The following is a 21,746-nucleotide window of genomic DNA, read 5'->3' as shown; positions in this document are numbered from 1 at the left end:
TGAAACAGTCATCTTACACTGTTAGAATAAATTGTGGATAAGGTTTTATCAGAATTGCTAAGGAAAAGTTTTTTGTGTTACGAAACTAAATATTACTTTTCTTCAGATTAAAGAGAGATTCATTTATCTCATGATTTCTTATTACGCAGTACGAAAAGGGGGGGAATTCCACCGAAAAATGTTACTTGCGATGTACCAAACTAAAAGCTTGGCAGCAAAAATCTCCAATATGAAGTGAGCCAGATCAGACTGAAAGCGGCATCGCAGCATCATATAAAAATGGTTACACAAGATGAGTGGTTGCCTTACTTGGTGTATACTTCACTTGAATTTTAGTTTTTGTAAACAATCTACACAATTTTTCCTGTTATACACCTCACTTTTGTGTAGCTCAGGATCTCAAACGTCTTATACTTTTTACGTAATAAACATTATTCTTTTTTATAGATCGACGCATAAGCGTACCTATCATACCTAGCTACCCTTTTTAACTTCTCCTCTGTAACCGCATAGACGCTCAGAAATGATTTTTGTGTGTTTTTAGATGTTGAAGACGAAGGACTGATATTACAGCATTACGTCAGCCTCCAACATGTCTTAAATTTTGTTAATCAGCAATCAACACTTGGAAGATATCGTCATGACCTTACAATAGCTCTGGTTTATCTGACCTTGTTGTATCTACAGATCTGAGGACAAGGCTCTTACGGAAATGTCGTTATTCTCTTCTTGTTGCACAAAATTAGGCAATCACCTCCAAGTTGGAAGATCTTTCAGCGACACTGCAGTTGTGTAGGTGTCATGCTTCTACTTGTTTCATATCCATGTGTCAGCTACATTCCTTAAAATCTGTATTACAGGACTGGCTCATCTCTTCTTTGTACTTCAGTATCGTTACTTTCTCTTATTTCACTGCCTGTATCGTCTGTCTTCCATTGTTAAGAAGGTACAATATATTATGTAAGCCTTGACAGATATTCGACTAGATTTCTCGTAATAATAGCCTCATATTCATTTAATTGAATTTATTTTCTCTGTAGTGTTTGCTTATCTTCTAGTGAAGCTGTTTGTTGCTGTTGCGTTGCCTATTTCTTAACTTACTCGCTAAATTTTAATCTGTGTTATCGTTCCTTAATCTCTGAAAGCCTCACGTTTCGGGAGTGATACATGGAAACTCTATTCTATTGTTTCATTTACTAGTGTTCTTCATTACTAGTTTATCTTTCGTGCCAATAAGCGCACTCATGTACAGTTTACAGTATGAATGTAAATAGCTATTAAACGATCTAAATTGTAATTGGTACCTTCCTGACCTTGTCTGATCTTAAAAGCTTTATTTATTCGCTTCCTGACTGATTCACTCCTGTAAAAAAATTCCTGAAATCCAACGAGTCAAAATACGGTGCGAAATATGGAAAAAAAGAATCATTGACTGTTCTTTTTCTATAGTATAATATTTCATGCTGAATCAACGTGTCATAGTAATGGAGTTTTCACGCGTTCTGAACGAAGAAGGAACTTCGCATAAGGATTCTCGTAGCGTAATGGCACTCGACAATTTTTCACAGTACGCACTTCTCTGCAACACTACCTCCAGGAGCAGACGCTGCCAATTATGCAGAAAATCATTACTGTGGTTCCGTTTTTGTGTATTCATTTGGTCTATGACGTTAACATTATCAGGATTTCCCATCTTCAACGACATACTCTACTTACTTGTGTAAATTTTGGTGAATGAAGGCAGAAAACGTTGCAAGAGCGGCTGTCACATTTTCAACTCTGGAGGATAAGCAAAGAACTAACGTATACTCACCTTACATTTAATAAGACGGAAATCTTCATAAAAAATGCGAGAAAGCCGTTGCCGATGATTTGGACATGCGCTGCGCACACAAGACGATAGTACTGCAAAGGCAGCGCCATACACAGTGGAAATCATGGGAAAGAGAGCCAAGCTACTTACAAGACAGCGATGGGACGACAAAGGACAACGGCCTGGAGGCAGCAAGTCTTCATTCAAGACGTGACCCACTATCGAACAAAATGGAAACAGCGATTCAGCGCAGCGGAGTCTGCACCAGATGGGGAAACGCTAAAGAAAACGAAGAAAAAGGCATAGTGTGGACAAAATTTTATGTTTATTTACGTTTTAATATTCGCCAGGGCGTTACGGGATTTCCTTTATGCTACTGAATCGATCACATTGATCGTTATTTCACGTTTTATCTGTCACTTCACTGTAAAATCTTCTCGTCCTTCCATTCGGAGTTGAGATATCCCAGGTAAAGTAGCCATACCTATAGCCGTTGTCGCTTAATGGACATTAATGCGGTAATGTTCTTCCCAGTGGCTCGTAACAATTTCAAGGCGTCCGCTCCTTACGTAGTCTTACTGCGTTAGGGTCACACTTTGCGAACTAAACCAGAAAAAACATCAGATTTAGAAGCGCTGCATTATACAGTTAACATAAGTATGTCATTGGTATTAGGCATGGCCGGGATCATCAGTGGAATGTGGAGTCTTGGGTGTCGTGTTTGTGAACGCGGTAATGTGAGGGGAGTGTCAGTCTGCTGGATGATTCGCTGTTTGGCCAGGGAAAGTCCTTTCGTCACCTGTTCCACAGTCCCACTGTCCGGTATGTCCCACAAAAGTAATAAGCAGTTCTGAGCGTTGAGCCGTCTACACTCCTTATCTGTCTCGTGCACTATCTAGCGAGAAGCTTTGAGAACTTGGAGAAAAATGCTGTGTGATAAGGGATATTGAACGCTATGAGTGATAAAAAATTTTTAGAAATTATAATTTGCACAGTAGCTTGGTTCATGAAAATCAGATCAAAACGACAGCTTCTCCATTCTAAGAAATTCTGAATTAACTGGGTTATCTTATGTTGGGCTGCCGTAATAAAAATGACACAGTAAATATTTATAATAGTGACTTTTGTTACTGAACGGGAGAACTGGTAATCACAGGAAATGCTGGAAACGATGATTTCGATGTGCATCTCCCGCATGCACTATCCCTATTACTTTGCTGTGTTGTTATGTTTCTGTGACAGAGAGCAGCAGACGTGTTTAGTGACCAGTGGAATGCTACACAAGATGTCGCTCACGATAAAACGAGTATGTTCATTATTGAGTGTTACACAAAATACAATAAGTAGAAGACTTGTGAAGAACTGTTTGTACAAGAGTTTAAGACTGGAAGTGTTTTGACAAAACTTCCAGCAAAGGCTGCAACGTAAAACTTAGTGGCAAGCGGTGCGAAAGGGGATGTATACGGAATAAAAACAGAACCTACCCGAAAACTGTTCGAATACTAGATAACATTGCTCGTATGAAGGGAAGTCTGCAACAGAGGTCGACAAAATGTCGACGCCGCTTGTCTGTGGAAGTGGAAATTAAGAGATGATCGCGTCGAAACATTATCAGAAATGACTTTCATCTATATCCTTACAGATATATTGTCATGCGTCCAGAGGAACTTTCGTGTATTGAGTCCTACTAGAAGTGTGAAGCGAAATACTAGGTGTTTCGGATTCTTAGTTTTTCATTTCTTCAGGTGAGATATGATTCAGGCTGTCAGTATGTGTGAACTCACAGAACATACACCATTATGCATCAGAAGAGCTATTGTGTAATATCAAGACTGGTGTCTGTCGACCAATGTCTAGTGTCCGCATTTTCGCACGATTTTTTCGTCAGACCTTTAATGGTAACCAGTATGTCCACAAACTGTTTAATCCGTATATGAATTAGATGACTGTGTGTATGTTTCAAATAAAACGGAGTAACGGCGCAGACCACTTTGACGACCTTGACCTTGAGACGCTCAGTGAGGCGAAGATAACCATCTCTTGGTCTCCTTAGTCGCCTAATCTTTCTTCCTGTGATTTTTATCTGGGGGACAAACTGTAGGATCTGGTGTACTCAGATAATCCTCACACACTGTAAGAGCTACAGCAGAACACTGAAAGAACTCTCCTCAGTCATAGCTGCTACGTGTCTCTCACAGTCTGATATTCAAGCACAGCGCTGCATCGAGTTCAACAGGGGCTATTTTCCAGCACGTTATACGATGTTTAACGAAATTGGTTCAAATGGCTCTGAGCACTATGGGACTCAACATCTGTGGTCATCAGTCCCCTAGAACTTAGAACTACTTGAACCTTACTAACCTAAGGAAATCACACACGTCCATGTCCGAGGCAGGATTCGAACCTGCGACCGTAGCGGTCACGCGGTTCCAGACTGAAGCGCCTAGAACCACACGGCCACACCGGCCGGAGATGTTTAACAACTTGGGTCAATCCCACGTCACTCTTTTGTAAATATTATCCGGCTCGCATTTAATTTGCCCATCCTGTACATCAAAGACTTTGTTTTGAGACTTAACCACTCTCCCCAATAAATCTACTGATTTCTACTTACTCGTAATTTGCATACAGTTGGATTAACGTGTCCTAGTGACCTTCATAGAACATACAAAACAACTGAATGTGACATGGCATAGCCATCTGGATATTTTATACTATAACTTTGTGTGCGGTGTATCATAATTTAAGTGTGACGAGAATACATGTGTTTGCTGCTGATAGGTTATACTTTTTCCCGTATTTTCCATCTTCCTAAAATTCCTCTATAAACTCGAATTTAACTTTGAAAATCGTTGATTCACAAGGGCCTAGTCACGATCGTGAGATTCCTGTGTCTCATCTCGCCGGTTTTCAGAATCTGTCAACTTTAAATTTTTTTGGTAGTGTGCCCTCGCTCATGCTCAGTTTACAGAATTTTCTACGTAGCTCAAACAGCTATTGTCTCTTTCAGAGCCTTACAATTTTTATTCCGAGGCTAATTCATGATGATATAAAAATTTTGTAAACCGTAGACATGTCGGTACTTTAATAATCGTGTTGCAGATTCCTTCGTAACATCCAGATTAAGAAATTTAATTGATCTGACGGAATTACATTTTCCTGGAGACGTATGAGTGTCAACTTTATATTCGATAAGCATGGATCACCTACGCCTGAGGTGCAGGTCGGATTTCCCTTGAGGTAAAAACTGGGATGCTACTCCAGTAGCGGAGAGCATCGGCAATACAAGATTTAAGAAGGGGAAAATGGGCTCAAGGCTTGAACTGCGGTTTGTGTTAGGGCGCTGGATTAGAATCATTCGCGCAGCTCTCTCAGCTACACCGACATGATGGTGTACTGATTAGCAAGTCTGCCTTGTTAGTAGGAAACCCAGGTTCAAATCCTGGCGTTGACACAAATTTTAATTCATTACTCCAGCCTTTATCCTTATCCAAGGTAAAACAGTTAAATTTCGAAACATCTCACACGAAACCTGGTAAGAGACACGTTCAGTCTTCTCAAGAGCGCTACTACGAGAGGCTTGGTGTAGCCGCTTCAGGGCCGACAGAGGACGACTTTCTGTATGATCCAAAAATATTTGAAGAGCAGTGGTTCAATTACAGCTGAGAAGGGAATTAACTGAAAAGAAATAAACACTTTGTACACGAGACAGATCCATGGGAAAATGGAGGAATACTTTGAATATCTGATACTGTAACAAAATGCAAGGTAATATAAAACGACAAAAAAAAAAAAAAGAACAAGGAGTCCCCTAGTAATTGCACATTGAGTAAGTTTAAAGTTCGAAAAGGGGAGACAAAGACAAATAGAACCATGTTAGTACAAACAGCCAACCTTCCCAAGTGTATACTTCGATACTGTTTATCTTATCGACACAAATAGCTCTACTCGCCTATTTCAAGACGAACTTTTATAAAAATTCGAATAGTGTCTGGAACGTCTCATTTAGATCAACGAGTGTTGTGTCCTTGTAAGTAGGCTGTTTAGGTTTTTATGTTGGTAACACCATGTAGCGTTCTGCATGAAAATCACTGACTGTGCTGTGTGCAGTCTGTGGCTGGTTGGCATTGTTGAAATATTCGCTGTTCTAGTGTTGGGCAGGTGGATGTGAACAGCGCATAGCGTTGCGCAGTTGGAGGTGAGCCGCCAGCAGTGGTGCTGATGGGGAGAGAGATGGCGGAGTTTTGAGAGCGGATGATTTTGACGTGTGTCCATCAGAGGCAGTAAATTTGAGAGACTGGACATCATGAATATATATATTATGACTTTTGAACACTATTAAGGTAAATACATTGTTTCTTCTCTATCAAAAAGTTTCATTTGCTAACTATGCCTATCAGTAGTTAGTGCCTTCAGTAGTTAGAACCTTTTATTTACCTGGCACTATTGGCGCTCGCTGTATTGCAGTAGTTCGAGTAACGAAGATTTTTGTGAGGTAAGTGATTCATGAAAGGTGTAGGTTATTGCCAGTCAGGGCCATTCTTTTGTAGGGATTTTTGAAAGTCAGATTGCGTTCCGCTGTAAAAATATTGTGTCAGTTTAGTGTTGATCAGAATAAGTAAAGAGAGAAATGTCTGAGTACGTTCAGTTTTGCTCAGCTGTTTGAAAATCAAATAACGTAGAGGTTTATCTGCGCAGTAATTCATTAATTTATCTAAGGAAACGTTTCAGTCCTTTGTGTATCTGTCTCGTGAAAGTGAACGTCAGATCTCTAACCGTATACCTCTACACATGTCGCACTTTTCCGTACCGTTTTCTTGCTCCAGCGGTCAAGCAGATATTTAGTCTTTTTTTTTTTTTTTACCGACGTGGTCTAAGGAGGAAGAAAACTGTTAGGGAGTCATGCGGTTTTTCTTACTTCTTTTCGTGACTTTACTCCGTCCGTTGTAGCGAGTCAATCGATTCACTTTAGCGGCAATGTGACATTTTTGTAATTACGCTAATGTCTGTTACCTTTGATACCTTTTTATGAAGTTACTTAGTTTCTCCGTCTTTTAGACGCCCCTTTCCCTTATCTGCACTGTACCATAAATAGTTTCTAGAAAATTTTTATTCCCTGTTTACAATGCCATCATTATTTAAATATCAGTAAAAAATTAATCTCCCTTTTCTTTCATTTCTGTGTTGTATTTCCATATGAGAAAACCTCGACAATAGCGAATGAAAAACATATGTTCGTAACTTTTTTATTGGCGAAACGCAGTTTGTTCTCCCTAAAATTAGACGGGAGGAGAAAGGAGAGTTTAGTTGTTTAGCCAAACGTTATCTTAGGTTCTGTAAGACATTACTGCAGTGCAAATAATCTGGACAAAGCAGGAATACGAATAAAAAGAAGTAAAGTATAATTTTGGTCACAACAATTTATTGCAAACAAATATGTTTCGAATAATAATACTGATTTTCATACAAAGTATAAAATAGTTTATATATATACATATATATTTATTCTATTAACACTATCGCAATACATAATTAACCAACCTTATGATTAACGTCGTTATATAATATCATTTCAGTGAATGTGAGCTACAACAGAATGAGATTCCAGTCCTGCGTGTTTGCTTAAATGTGTCGTGATACTGTACACTGATGCAAGGGGATCGTGTAGCTTATGCGGCAGCAGTGTCACTGTGTAGTCGCTTATTACTTCAAAACTGTGCCTCACTACCGATCAAGCAGCCCAGTTTTCAGATCCATGTTCTTCCTAGAGAAGCCAGAGCATTTCTGTGGGGCAGACATCCTAACACTAGGTCACTTGGGCAACCACAGTACAGGAAATCAACATTGGCCGTGTTGAAGGAATAGTCCCAGCATCCACCTTAAATAATAAGTGGAATAATGTAAATGAATGAGGATGAAGGTGTGTCTTGAGACTGTAGCCCTGTAGCGAAGTGAAATGGAACATTAAACTGTTCAGACAGTGAGGAGAATAACAGCTTTTGAAACGTGGTGCAACAAAAGAATGATCAGTTAGGTTGAGTTAATACCCAATTAGGATGTATTAAATCGAACAGAAGAGACAAAATATTTATGGCACCTATTGATTAAAAATTGATAGGACTCATTCTGCAAAACGAAGAAATATTTGGTAATGGGAGGAAGTGTGGAGGGTGCAATTGTACTGGGCTCCAACGCTTGACTATAGTAAGGAGGTTCGAATGCCAGAAGATGAAGAGGCTGCAAAGGACAGACTAGCGTGGAAAGCTGCATCAAACCAGTCTTCATTGTGAATGCACACAATAAAAACAATAACGACAAGAATGAAGCACCGGACTAAGGCATGACCTCCCAACTGGAGGCGTCAACACTTAGCCTACAGGAAAACAATGTATGTCGCAACATTCTCATAAATCTGTAATGAAATGTGCAAAGAAGACTAATATAGGTTGATCAAGAGCGAATTAGTGGCATTTATCTCGTGGTGATACTATCAGATGGGAGTTTCTCTTGGTTCGCTGATATAAGTTACAGAGTCGGATACAGCTTTAGTCACTGGCTCTGCTGCCGGTTTCACGCTTTTAATTCACCTACAGATTGGTAGTATCCTTTGTTAAGTGAGCTTTACTCTGTATGTTCTGCGCATAAAATCGTCCAGAACCTTCGTTCATGCGTAGTTTTACGTGGCAGACAGCTTATTTGGAAAAGTGCAGTGTAGGAGTCTCTTTTACAATAGACCAGCGCCCCTGCTTGTCTCGAAATGTGTCTCGTCACAGAGGAAAGGTTGAAATAATTTTCCTCCCTGTGAAAGGAATCAGCGTCGATGGCGTCTCTCTCTACCACTCAAACTCGCAGATGTGGACGAATGTCAGCAGTGCGCTTGTAGCCATCAGTGACAGCTTAACTCATTCTGCGGGGTATGTGCATGCCCCTCTAAACCGCTTCCGGCTGCGTGACGGTAGACCCGTTTCAGTCAGGTTCTGGTTGCAGGCTGGGGTCCACGACCGGATCGCGGGCGGTGAACCGCTAGATGACATCACCGGAGTCCTCAGAAGTGCAGCAGGTGAAGCAGATGGGCGTTCCCGCGTCCGTCAGCTTCTGCTGGATCTCCTGCGACTGGAGGCCGCGAGTCTCGGGCACGAGCGCCGCGGAGAAGACCGTGTAGATGATGCAAATGCCGCCCAGCAGCGAGTACGCCGGCGTCGTGCCGTACTCCTCAATGAATCCGTCGAAGAGTCCGGTCATGATGCTGCACGCTATCCAGCTGATACAAACTGCGACGCCCGCCGCCCACTTCTTGGAGACGGAGGGTAGCAACTCGGCGATCAACAGCCAGGGTAGCGGACCCAAGCCGATGGCGAAGCCGATGAGGAAGACGTTGATGGTGACAAGTGGCAGCCAGCCCGCTGCTTCGTGCAACCAGAGCCAGCTCTGGTGCACCGCCAGCAGCAGGTGCGACACGGACATGAGCACGCCGGAAGCGATCAGCAGCGGGCGGCGCCCGAAGTTCTCCACGAGGAGGGCAGAGGCGCCGGTGCCCACCAACTGGACGGCGCCGGTGATCACTGTGGATATCTGCGGCGAGATTGAGGTGCCCGCCTCCTGAAGGGAAAAGGAGCTGTATTAATGTCGAGGAACTGATTCTTCTTATTGTGAAATGTTCTACCAGCTCTGCACCCCATCCCTGATCGACCATTCAACGTCGAATGTCCATTCTGCCATTTGCGTCTTTCAGATGTGATTTGGTGGGTGTAGAGTCAGCATAACAGCCTCTAAAATGTCATCAGCTTGCCAGACATGGGAGCCGAGACTTCTCACTTAACTGCTGTATTGGCATCATCAAGCAGAGGGCACCCATCACTAGTCGTAAAGTGTAATAAATAGATTGGTTCAAATGGCTCTGAGCACTATGGGACTTAACTTCTGAGGTCATCTGCCCCTAGAACTTAGAACTACTTAAACCTAACCAACCTAAGGACATCACATACATCCATGTCCGAGGCAGGATTCGAACCTGCGACCGTAGCGGCCGCGCGGTTCCAGACTGTAGTGCCTAGATCGCTCGGCCACACTGGCCGGCTAATAAATGGGTACTTGATCGAAAATTTACACTTGAACAAACAGATTTTCACTATGACAATATTTCATGCTGAAATCAGTGGCGGCTCGTAACCATACATTCACAAACCTCTTCTTTTGAGACCCACAATTATTATCCTTTAATACCACCCCATGTATATATGCTATTAATTATTATACATCGTGTATAATTACTTACAGTGAGTTAAAATATTTAGTGGAAAGCAAATACTCGTTGGGCGTGTCTGTGCACTGTGTCTCCACCTATTTAGAGAACACACTGCGAAAGGATCGGTACAACTTAGGGAAACTGCCTAAGCGTGGTCTTGGTGACTCGGAAAGGTAAACAGAGAAGATATTCGCCCGCTGGCTCTTTATTTTTCAGGCTAAAAAAGTCTATTGGTCCAGGCAACGACGCTGACTGCAACAGGCTGCCGTCCCAGCGTTTCGTCATCACAGACAGCGCCAGTGTGTAGGTACTATCACGTGGTCACCAGCCAGTAGTATTACTGAACTCCGACCCTTCTAGTCACTAACTCACTTGGAACACCGTCGCCAGGTGCAGCCTTGCAGAAGCCGGGAGCCAGAGTTTGCTCCTTGGATGACACCGCCTTCACAGTAAGCCACTTCCGTGCTGGCAAGCAACATACAAAGCCAGTTCAGCAAAAGACTAGACTGCATCAGGAGCACTAGCTCACCGATATCAATGTTGACAATGTGGACACGAATCTCCAGTGCCAGCTGAACCAGAAAAGTAAGTCAACTAATTCCGATCTGAGTGGGACTGTACCTGTTACAGGTTCCACACTTCTGTAGTGAAGGTGTTGCACCAGCTGTTCCGATAAATCTACTCTAAATCTCCCCCCCCCCTTCCCCCCGCCACCTTACAACTGGGTCGACGCTGCCCATCACTGTCAATACCGGTACATAAAGTGGAACAGTTTGAAGGACAGAGTAAATCACTGCAGAAGGAAGCGAATGACGATACTTACCGCGAATATGTCAACCGTATAGAAGAGGATTGCGTCGACGCCACTGAGCTGCTGGAAGGCCATGAGCGGGAAGACGATGAAGCAGGCGCGCAGCGTGGGCGGCTTCTGCTTGGTCGGAACCTCAGGCTCGGGCCTCGGCTGGTCGCGCTGGGCGTGCAGCTGCTTGAGGCGCTCGTCGTCCAACTGCTGCAGCTGTAGGCCGTCCTTCTGCTTGATGGCGGCGCTGTCCAGCAGCACGGAGGCCAGCGCGGGCGGGCTGTGCTCCAGGTGCAGCCACGCCTCGGCTCGCACCGCCTTCTCGTGCCGCTTGCGGTTGTGCAGGTACTCGGGCGACTCGGGCATCAGCATGAAGGCGGCGCAGAAGCCGAGCGGCAGCACGGCCATGGTGACGGTGAGCCAGCGCACCGGCAGCACGATGCCCACGCCGTACACCACCAGCAGGCCGGCGGCCAGCATCAGGTCCAGCAGCGTGCCCAGCGCCCCGCGGATCTCGGCAGCCGCCACCTCCTCGGCGTACAGCGGCGCTATCGTCGTCACACCGGCCGCGGCCAGCCCACAGATGAAGCGCCCCACCATCAGCAGGATCAGCTGAGGACAACATACAGTACTCCTTTCACTATCACATATTCCCAACTCTTGAGAATAGGGCTGACTGTTGAGGCTCTATTCCTTTCAGCCAAATATCGCTGGAAGCTGGGACTGGGCCTGACAGAGTCCCAATTTGGAATGCTGGGAGGGGATCCCCAGTTCCGGCACTCCCCTCGTGACCAACTGGAATCTTCCGATAATAGTGGTCATACTGATAGAGGAGAAGGAGGTTTGTGTTTAATCTCCTGTCGACAACGAGGTCATTAGAGACGGAACACAGGCTCGGATTAGGTTCAAATGGTTCAAATGGCTCTGAGCACTATGGGACTTAACTTCTGAGGTCATCAGTCCCCTAGAACTTAGAACAACTTAAACCTAACTAACCTATGGACATCACACACATCCATACTCGAAGGAGGATTCGAACCTGCGACCGTAGTGGTCACGTGGTTCCAGACTGTAGGGCCAAGAACCGCTCGGTCACTCCGTCCGGCCTCTAACTAGAGAAGGACAGCGAAGGAAACTGTCCGTGTTCTGTCAATGGAACTATCGCAGCCTTTGGCTTTAAATGATTTAGGGAAATCATGGAAAACCTAAATCTGGATAGCCGGATGGCGGTTTGAACTGTTGTCCTCCCGAATGTCATTCCAGTGTATAACCACTGCGGCACAGCAATCGGTGGTCGTGATCGGATGGACTATGTTCGAGAATGAGTACTTTCTGCATCTGATATCTGGAATGAAATTGACCTAAAGTTTTGAAGACATAAACGCCAGGGCATTTCGCTCTTCTGGAACAAGTGGTATACCTCAAATGTTACAATTTTTTTACAAGTAAAGCTATAGTTTTCTACTGCACTGCTAACTTGATGTTTTAATAAATTACCGAGCGAGGTGGCGCAGTGGTTAGCACACTGGACTCGCATTCGGGAGGACGACGGTTCAATCCCGTCTCCGGCCATCCTGATTTAGGTTTTCCGTGGTTTCCCTAAATCGTTTCAGGCAAATGCCGTGATGGTTCCTTTGAAAGGGCACGGCCGATTTCCTTCCCCATCCTTCCCTAACCCGAGCTTGCGCTCCGTCTCTAATGACCTCGTTGTCGACGGGACGTTAAACTCCACTAACCTAACCTAACCTTTAATAAATTATACTTTCGTATCATTCTGAAGTGGCTTCCTAGTACGATAGTACGCCGAAATGAGCTAAGAAACTTTGACTTCGGAGCTGCAAAATGAAACAAATTATTGATTTATCACACATTGAAACATTTCTTACATTTATGCTTTCTGGCATAATCTTTTTCCTTTTTCTTCATCCTTACGGAAACTACTCAACACGTCAAGGGGAATTTTACGACTACTGTAAAATATTAATGGTTTGAAAACTGAATAATACTAAGGAAATGCCTCGGACTGTAATATACAGGGTCATCCTGCATGTGTTACAAACTTTAAGGGTTAATGCAGAAGAGTTAGCGTAACAATGTGAGGTAAGGGATCTTGGTCTTGAAACGACCAAGCCGCAAGTTGTCAGCGAAAAGCATTCTGATACCTCTCACAGTGGGATACATGTACCAGCTTTCAGAAGTGGCAGTATGGAAAAAAAGCAAGCAAAAGTCTTCAGTAAATATGGGGTATGAAATGCATACTTAAAGAGGTGTGGGTGCTTAGTCAAAAGAGTAGATATGTTTCTGTATCGAAAATAAACTGCTGATATCTCTTAAGATATGGATTTTAGACCCCATGTTTACTAGAATTTTTTTCATACTACAACATCTGGAAGTTGCTACACTACAGTTTTAGCATCAAGAGAACCGATACTTGTATTCCACTCAGAGGTACCAGAACGATTTCGATTAACTCATTCCCGGTCTGGGATCCTTACATCAAATTGATACATTTACCCTTCCCCTTCATTCCTCAAAATTTGTAACATCATCACAGAAATGAGTCATCCTGTTCATGGATTTATCTGAGGTGGACCTTCCAACAAAATTGAATAAATTTACCGGATTGACTTTCAATATACATCCACATTATCGAAATTACCCACCACTTATCTCGTAAATGTACTGCCACAAAGTCTCGTAAATTAGCTCTATGAATTCTTTTCCTTAATTGCACTGTTCCTCGTGGTCAATCAACAGAAAAAGCAGCTATTACAGTCTGTGGTTATCATTATGCAGTTGTGGTAATTACCTATGAAAGCTAGCTCTTCGTCATATGAGGAATTCACATTTACCTTATTTTTTGATATTATCGTTGGGGAGAGATATGCGATCTGTTGAAGTTAAACATGTGTGAATAAAAATCATAGGTCAATTTTTCAAATTTTCTTTACCGATTACCGGTTTCGGCTCATTACTGAAGCACCTTCTGGTCCAATAAAATATTGTTCAATGTGTGACCCTCATTACAAATCGTATTTTATACAGCTAAGTCTGTCTAATTTAAAAACAAATCCCAATCTGAAAATCTTTTTTAGTTATATAATTCGACAACGTCAGTCACTAATCAAGTGTTGCTACAGTACCCAGTTTACCACACACATTTACAAACGATCGACAGCAGTAGTAGTTGTATCCATTCATAGGCGATGCAAGTGCTATTGCTGTCGATAGTTTGTACATATGTGTGGTAAAATGGAGACAGTAACGACACTTGATTAGTGATTAACGTTGTCAGTTTATGTAACGAGCTCAGATTTTTACTTAGGATTTTAACGAGGACAAGTTATGTCTAAAAAATACGACGATGTGTAATGAGTGTCGCACACTGAATAACATTTTAGATTGGACTGAAGACGGCTCGATAATGAGCCAAAAGCGGCATTCAGTAAGGTAAATTTGTAACTTTGACGTAGGATTTTCATCCACAAATGTTTTGAATAGATATTTGCATTCATAGTAGCAACAATTTAGCACCATTGCTGTTACCTATAAAGAAATGTGTGGAGACGGGGCAAATATATGGAACGGTATATTGATAATTTTTACTTATGGACCGTCTGACAGCAACTGAATAAGACACAATTTTAGTGCCATACGCGTTTCTCCTTTATTTTCTGCAAGGCATCATCAGTCGCCTGGAATATGTACATATGTTTGCTATTTAATTTACATTTTGGTCACTGTACCTATAGGTTATAAAGAGTTCTGGTGGTTGGTATTTCCTATTAAGTAGTAATGTTTTGAACTGTACTTATAGGTTGCGTGGACAATTTCTTACATAGTACGCTCCTGTTGCATTTTTGGTGTTGTTCTTCTTCTTATGAATGCCAATTTGCGAAAAAAAGGGAAAAAAACGCAAACTGGCATTCATAAGAAGAAGAACACACAAAAAGGTCATCCGAAGACCAGTATCAGTTGCAAAGCGATTTACAAAAGATTGCTGTATTGTGTGGCAGGTGGCAGTTGACACTAAATAACGAAAAGTGTGAGGTGAGCCACATGAGTTCCAAAAGAAATCCGTTGGAATTCGATTACTCGATAAATAGTACAATTCTCAAGGCTGTAAATTCAGCTAAGTACCTGGGTGTTAAAATTACGAACAACTTCAGTTGGAAAGACCACATAGATGATATCGTGGGGAAGGCGAGCCAAAGGTTGCGTTTCATTGGCAGGACACTTAGAAGATGCAACAAGTCCACTAAAGAGACAGCTTACACTTCATTCGTTCGTCCTCTGTTACAATATTGCTGCGCGGTGTGGGATCCTTACCAGGTGGGATTGACGGAGGACATCGAAAGGGTGCAAAAAAGGGCAGCTTGTTTTGTATTATCACGTAATAGGTGGACAGAGTGTGGCAGATATGATACGCGAGTTGGGATGGAAGTCATTAAAGCAAAGACGTTTTTCGTCGCGATGAGATCTGTTTACGAAATTTCAGTCACCAACTTTCTCTTCCGAATGCAAAAATATTTTGTTGAGCCCAACCTACATAGGTAGGAATGATCATCAAAATAAAGTAAGAGAAATCAGAGCTCGAACGGAAAGGTTTAGGTGTTCGTTTTTCCCGCACGCTGTTCGTGAGTGGAATGGTAGAGAGATAGTATGATTGTGGTTCGATGAACCCTCTGCCAAGCACTTACATGTGAATTACAGAGTAATCGTGTAGATGTAGATGTAGATGTCACTCCGTAAAAGTGTCTGCTCTGAGCGAACGAGCGACGTTATTGCCTAGCGGTGAGCTGGTCACACGCGCGTGTACAGGGACTCACCGACTCGTAGAAGACGAGCATGACCCAGCCGGCGAAGAGGAGGAGGCCGAAGGCGAGCAGAGGCAGCTTGCGGCCGTAGCGGTGCGTGATGAAGCCGGCAGGGATGGAGCCGATGAGAGCGCCGACTGGCAGCAGAGCACCCATCCAGGCGCCCTCCGTCTTGGTGAGCGGCACGCCGGAGTACCACACGCCGTCCACGTCGGCGTACTGCAGCTGCAGCACCGGCAGCACGGGCGACGTCCAGCCCATGGCGCAGCCCACGCACAGCGTGCTCAGGTTGGCTGTGAGGGCGAACACGCGCAAAGGTTAGAGGCGGCACATCGACTTATGAAATTTGAGGAAGCCAAAGTAGCAGAAATGAGACTAGGGATGAACTTAACATCCAGTATGTAGATTAGGTGCAGATCGTTAAAGGTGGTAACTACAGCCTGCTTCCGGAACACGCACTACACAAGAGTAGCAGAAATGAGACTAGGGATAAACTCAACATCCAGTAGATAGGTTAGGCACAGATTGTTAAAAGTGGTAACTACAGCCTGCTTCCGGAACGCGCACTACACAAGAGTAGCAGAAGTGAGACTAGGGATGAACTTAACATCCAGTATGTAGATTAGGTGCAGATCGTTGAAGGAGGTAAGTACAGTCCGCTTCCGGAACACGGGAATACGAACCGTCCTTGGATCGAATTCACATGGCGGTGTAACGACAGGTGCCGGTGCCAAGCGATGAAAAAGTAACTTTTTACTGTCGTCGATTTGGCATAAAGAAGTTTAAAGTCTAGATCTGCAGATGTGGTTACAGTAGTGCGCTTTTACCAGTGTGTGTGTGTTGGGGGGGGGGGGGATGTCTCAGGGGGTTAGTATAATTATATATGTTACCAGCTTGGACCGTGGCGTTACCCATGGTTAAACAGTTATTTATAAATAGATGTTAATGCCGAAACTCACTATTCACGCGTATGCACTATCAGAAATGCACTATCAGAAAAGCCATCCCTTGTTATATCTTTAAAAGTACATTACAGGTAAAGCTTATTTACAAAATCATCTACATACAGGTATACGAGGGGAATTCAAAAAGTAAAGGCACCTTTGTGGAAAGCTGTACTTATTCTGATGATACAAAACTGAAACATGCGTTATTTTTCTACGTAGCCTCCCTGGACTTCAATGCAGTTTTCCCGACGTTTTACGAGTTTTTTTTTTATTTCATCAGAAAATACGTTTATCTGTTACATCTGTAACCAATTTTGCACCGCAGCAATGACGCCTTCATCACTTTCAGATCTTCTTCCCTGTAGTGCTTCCGTTAAGGGTCCAAACACGTGAAAATCGCTTGGAGCCAGGTCTGGACTGTATGGTGGATGTTCCCGCACCTCGAATCTCAACTCCTATATTGCGTCGGCTGTCCGTTTGGCAGAATGTGGGCGAGCGTTATCTTGCTGCAGGATGACACCTCTTCATAGTTTTCAACGACGTTTGGATGTGATTGCAGGTTTTAGTTTCGTACGCAACACACCACATCCACCATACAATACTGACCTGGCTCTAAGGCCTCGTTTACACTGGGGCGACGTCTTGCAACATGGTGGCATGCTACAGAAATGTGGTGTGCGTCGTCTTGTCATTTAGTTCTAAATGTTTTGAAATGCTTAACTACTACATAACACTTTTTTCAAAATTAATAAGCAAACATATTAACAGTGTTAATAGTAAACTTTCAGTGTTCGGTTCCACAAATTTAAATTATATGTAAAGTTTTACTCCAGTGCGTGGGAAATAAACATCCCAGGTTGGGATGCATAAACTAAATCCAGAGGAGTGGATGGTCTGATGCAGAGGGATCCCCCCATCCCCCCCTGCAAATCGCACACTGCAGTAGTATGAACACTTGGCTATCTGACACGTAAGGACTACTCGTCCACGGTTTCAAGTATGCTTTTTGTGTGGAACATCCATGTATAACAGACTCATGGAATGCTTTAAGTTTCTTCATAACGACGAATGTTCGAAAGTGCAGTCGCAATAAATAAAATATTCTTCACAACAGTCAGTGGAAATTGGCATTATAAATGAAAAACACTCTACGTGTATGTTCCACACGATCCTGTAGAGCATAGACAATATTGTGTTTTTCATTCATAATCATGTTTTTCCACCAAGAAGCGAAGTAAGAATCGTTTAACAAGGAAGTTATCATGTTTAACATCTTATGAAAATCGCATATCAGGTAGACGAAATGGTGCCTCAAACAAAAAGAAGAAATTTTATGTCCTTAGTTTCGCAAATATTTTCATGCAACAATTATTAGAAATACTAACAGCAGCCGCAGCCGTGAAAAAAGTTTACTATACTTATACGGCAATGTGTTTCAGTCCTCACATCAGGTCCAGTAGAAACTGAGTTGCATAGTTTAAGTAGTTCTTGTCGTTTTCTCTTTCTAGTAATGCTTTGTAATTACCATTAACATGAGTGCCCCACTAACTGATTTCGATCAACCATGCTACTGGTCAACAAGTGTTTATTAGTCTAACTAGCCTCATTACTTTTTTATTCTGATAATAATATACGCAGAGGAAGAAATGATTGCTTATTTGAGAAAATAAATAAGACTTCTTGTCTCCGTTGGGAGTAATCTACAGCAAATGAGTCAAATGAATCTGAAAAGTAACGCAATAATCTCGCGTTTATCTAATACGAGAAATCGGCAGTAAAGCCTGATTCTCCAGGCCCCGAGAGAAATAGTACTTACGCCCCGGTTTTCTCTTCAATAACCTTAGAGTATGTACAAGAGTTAGATGCTTGTAGTACTTATTATTCATAGATCGAAATATCTTGCAAAGGATTCAAATATTAACACACAATGACAATATAAATATACTCCTGTCAAATTTTGCTGGAAAAATGCCATTTCCATCTGTAATTAAAGGTATTTTAAACATGGTTACTATGTGTAAGATGCGTATCGAGGAATGCAAGAATGATGACGCTGCTTCGAAATTTCCGACGCACTTCTTTTATCTTTCTTGCACTTTTAACGTACATTAACCGATTCTCTTATTCGAGGAAAACTACTGTGAAACCAAGTACAATTTTTAGCCACTGAATAAATGTACGAATACTGATACAAGAAAATGTTCGTTTAATTTAAGTTCTTTATATAAAATGATTACAGTTAAGACAAACGTTAAGTAAATATTTGAAGTTGATTAAATAAAAAATGATCTTGTGTAAATTTTATTTGTTAAGGGAAAAAAGAAAACATTTCGCGGATGGCGTACGTGCTAAGTATTCTGTTTCATTACAAAGTGAGGCGTTATTTATTATTAAAAAGTATACATTCACATGCAATCTTTCCACTCTCTAAAATATAGCTAATATATTGACTATTCATTTACTCAAATTCACAACGTAACACTTTAATCTGAATTCATTTGTCTACGCAACATACCAGTCTACAGAATATTGTTTTGAACTCCGCAGGTATGAATGTTCCAAGACGGAGAGAAAAATAATGGACTTTTGGAACACAATCTTGACCGGCTAGAATGGGCTACGTAATTTAGTAACTTTTTTTGAAATTATACTCCAGTTTTGTGTACACCTGCTACTAAATAAATGTTGAAATATTGCACAATACAGTTAAACCTTTTAGAACATAATTTTATTTGCATTGAACGTATGCAGTGGGAGAGACTTAAATAAATGGACAAATTTACAACAACATTTTTAAAATATTTAAGCAGCGTGACTTTTAGTATGAGTTACTAAGGAATTATTCGCTTAGCACTTGCACGTTATTCAAAGAATAGAGGATCATTTACTGCAGTTTAAATGCAAATTATCACATCACTAATTACACTTGTTGTCAGGAAGGTGTAAATCGGTTACAGACTAGGTTGAATCTAAGCTAGAGGTAGCTGCATAAATTGAGACCATAGTGCTGAAATAACAATGTCAGTTAGTACCGATGAGGGATTATATAACACTGATTTCAAATCGCTTGCCCTTGACAGACCATCTCCTCCCCTTTGCATAGTATAAGTAGTTCTTGTCGTTTTCTCTTTCTAGTAATACTTTGTAATTTCCATTAATATGAGTGCCTCACAAACAGATTTCGATCAATCATGCTACTGGTCAACAAGTGTTTATTAGGCTAACTAGCCTCATTACTTTTCTTATTCTAATAATAATGTATGTAGTGGTATAAATGATTACTTTTGTCGTGAGAACTTCCCACGAGATACGCTAGTATTGATATCGATGCACCACGTCATTGACGGGTGTCAGCAGTGATATCTGCTATTGTGTGTCGTGTGTTGTCATGGGAACGCTCGGTATCATTATCAAGCCGGTAATAACTGCTATATCGCCGGTAGTCAGCAAGGTGCAAAACGACTCTAAAATGATTAATTTCGTGCGACGTTTCGTAAAGGACCAAATTTCTATATCGACAGTACATGCGTTTCGAGGTAGTGACGTCACATGAGATATTTCGCTAATAATAGAAGAGGATGACGACATGAACAGAGGGGGAGCATAGAGCAAGCTTTTGCGACTCGGAAGTCCACTTACCAATAGTGGCAGCGGCCACTTGTTGCCAGTGGATGATCTTCTTTTCCGATGGTTCGGATTTTGTGTGCTTCATTTTTATCGAGGCGCCTCAACGATAGTGTGAGGTAGTCTATCTATCAGGTGATAGAGAGCGCGCGGTGCGTTGGAACTGTGTCCGCCAGCTGAGGACGGCGCCCTTATATTGACCGCTCTTATCAGGAAGGAGGTGCTTAGCTCTGGTCGCGTGTTTCGTATGTACCGCACGACGTATGTCGCGGAAGGAGAAGATATACAGACCAGCGCAGTAGCTGGGCATCTTCTAGAACAGCGCAGCGATCACACTGATACTGAAAACGACAGTTGCCTCTATTTCGATCGGCCCTTTTTTCTTTCGTAATGAAATTGCTCTAGGGATATGATTATGTCGGTTTGTATCTCGGTAACAAGATACCCTGTGGTCTTTCTACTCGTGGTAGTGTCTTTGTGACAACAAATTAGGATTTTGTGTGTGTATGGTGATTCGTTTGTGGGGAATCAAAATTGAAAACTTGAAACAGTAGAAGATTACCAGAATAGGAGACTGAGGTAGTTCATTGTTTTTTTATCCAGTAGACAGAAGCGAATTCGTGTAAAGTAGTTGGCACGAGCATCAAGCGATTTGCCATCGCGATTACTACAGGAAAGACGTGCTTTCGTAGAACCTTCCTCTTTTAAAATCCACAGAGCATAAGTTTCAAGACGAGCCAGTAAGTACATCCGTATCTTAACGACTGCCGCGGAAGACTTATCCGAATCCGGGCTTATGTAGAAGAATGACAGTCGTTCCTCCCGTATACGAGCCATGGAAACAGGACGTGGGAACGTTATTCATTATACATTCGTCCCAGTGATCGTCACTAATTATCCTCGAATGTGGAGCACAGAACACAAATGTTGAATATCTCCACGTTGTACATAAGAGACGAAGTCAAGTGCTATTCCTCAACATGAAGCAAACTGAAAGTACATTACGTCTCTATCAGTTCTGCACAGGGTGCACTGCAATGAGGTGTCAAAATAACGCCTGATCCATTCACCGTTTGTTTTTCATGAACTGATACACATTTATATGTTTGGTGTCTTGTAATTGGAAGTCAGACTTTACAATTTGTCTTCATTACTTGTATTTTGACCTTATGTTATGTGTGTAACAGACGACTGTGCAGAAATTAACGCCTTAGGATTAGGTACACGTTGGTAGTGATTAAAAACTTTAAATTCTTGGAAAATCAAGTTGTACAGACATATGTTGACAGTCGTTTTACCCGTGTACCGGGTAATACATATACTGTAAAATTACTCGTTCTACATCATTTTCATAAAAAACACCGTTTCAATCATCTGAGAAATATGGAACTAGCAAAATAAGCAACTAATTCAATTTAAACACGAAAAGGATGAGAATCACCCACGCCGTTATTGTAGGAACAACCTCGGTGCAACTGAGGAAAAGTCTAAAGTAGGTTTA

At 42.2% G+C, this 21,746-nt stretch overlaps 1 protein-coding gene across 1 annotated transcript; it reads right to left on the bottom strand.

The window, feature by feature from the left end:
- Window positions 1–7,372: 7,372 nt before the first annotated feature.
- LOC126205245 (facilitated trehalose transporter Tret1-2 homolog) lies at window positions 7,373–20,333 on the bottom strand. Its single transcript, XM_049938870.1, has 4 exons — window positions 20,261–20,333; window positions 15,687–15,967; window positions 10,882–11,469; window positions 7,373–9,412 (listed from the first exon to the last, which is right to left on the bottom strand). The coding sequence occupies exons 1-4, from the start codon at window positions 20,331–20,333 to the stop codon at window positions 8,837–8,839; spliced, it is 1,518 nt and encodes a 505-aa protein (XP_049794827.1). The 3' UTR covers window positions 7,373–8,836.
- Window positions 20,334–21,746: the final 1,413 nt, after the last annotated feature.

This window comes from Schistocerca nitens, chromosome 1, assembly GCF_023898315.1.
Source record: "Schistocerca nitens isolate TAMUIC-IGC-003100 chromosome 1, iqSchNite1.1, whole genome shotgun sequence".
NCBI classification, from domain to species: Eukaryota; Metazoa; Arthropoda; class Insecta; order Orthoptera; family Acrididae; genus Schistocerca; species Schistocerca nitens.
This window is presented reverse-complemented; position numbering and strand designations above follow the sequence as displayed.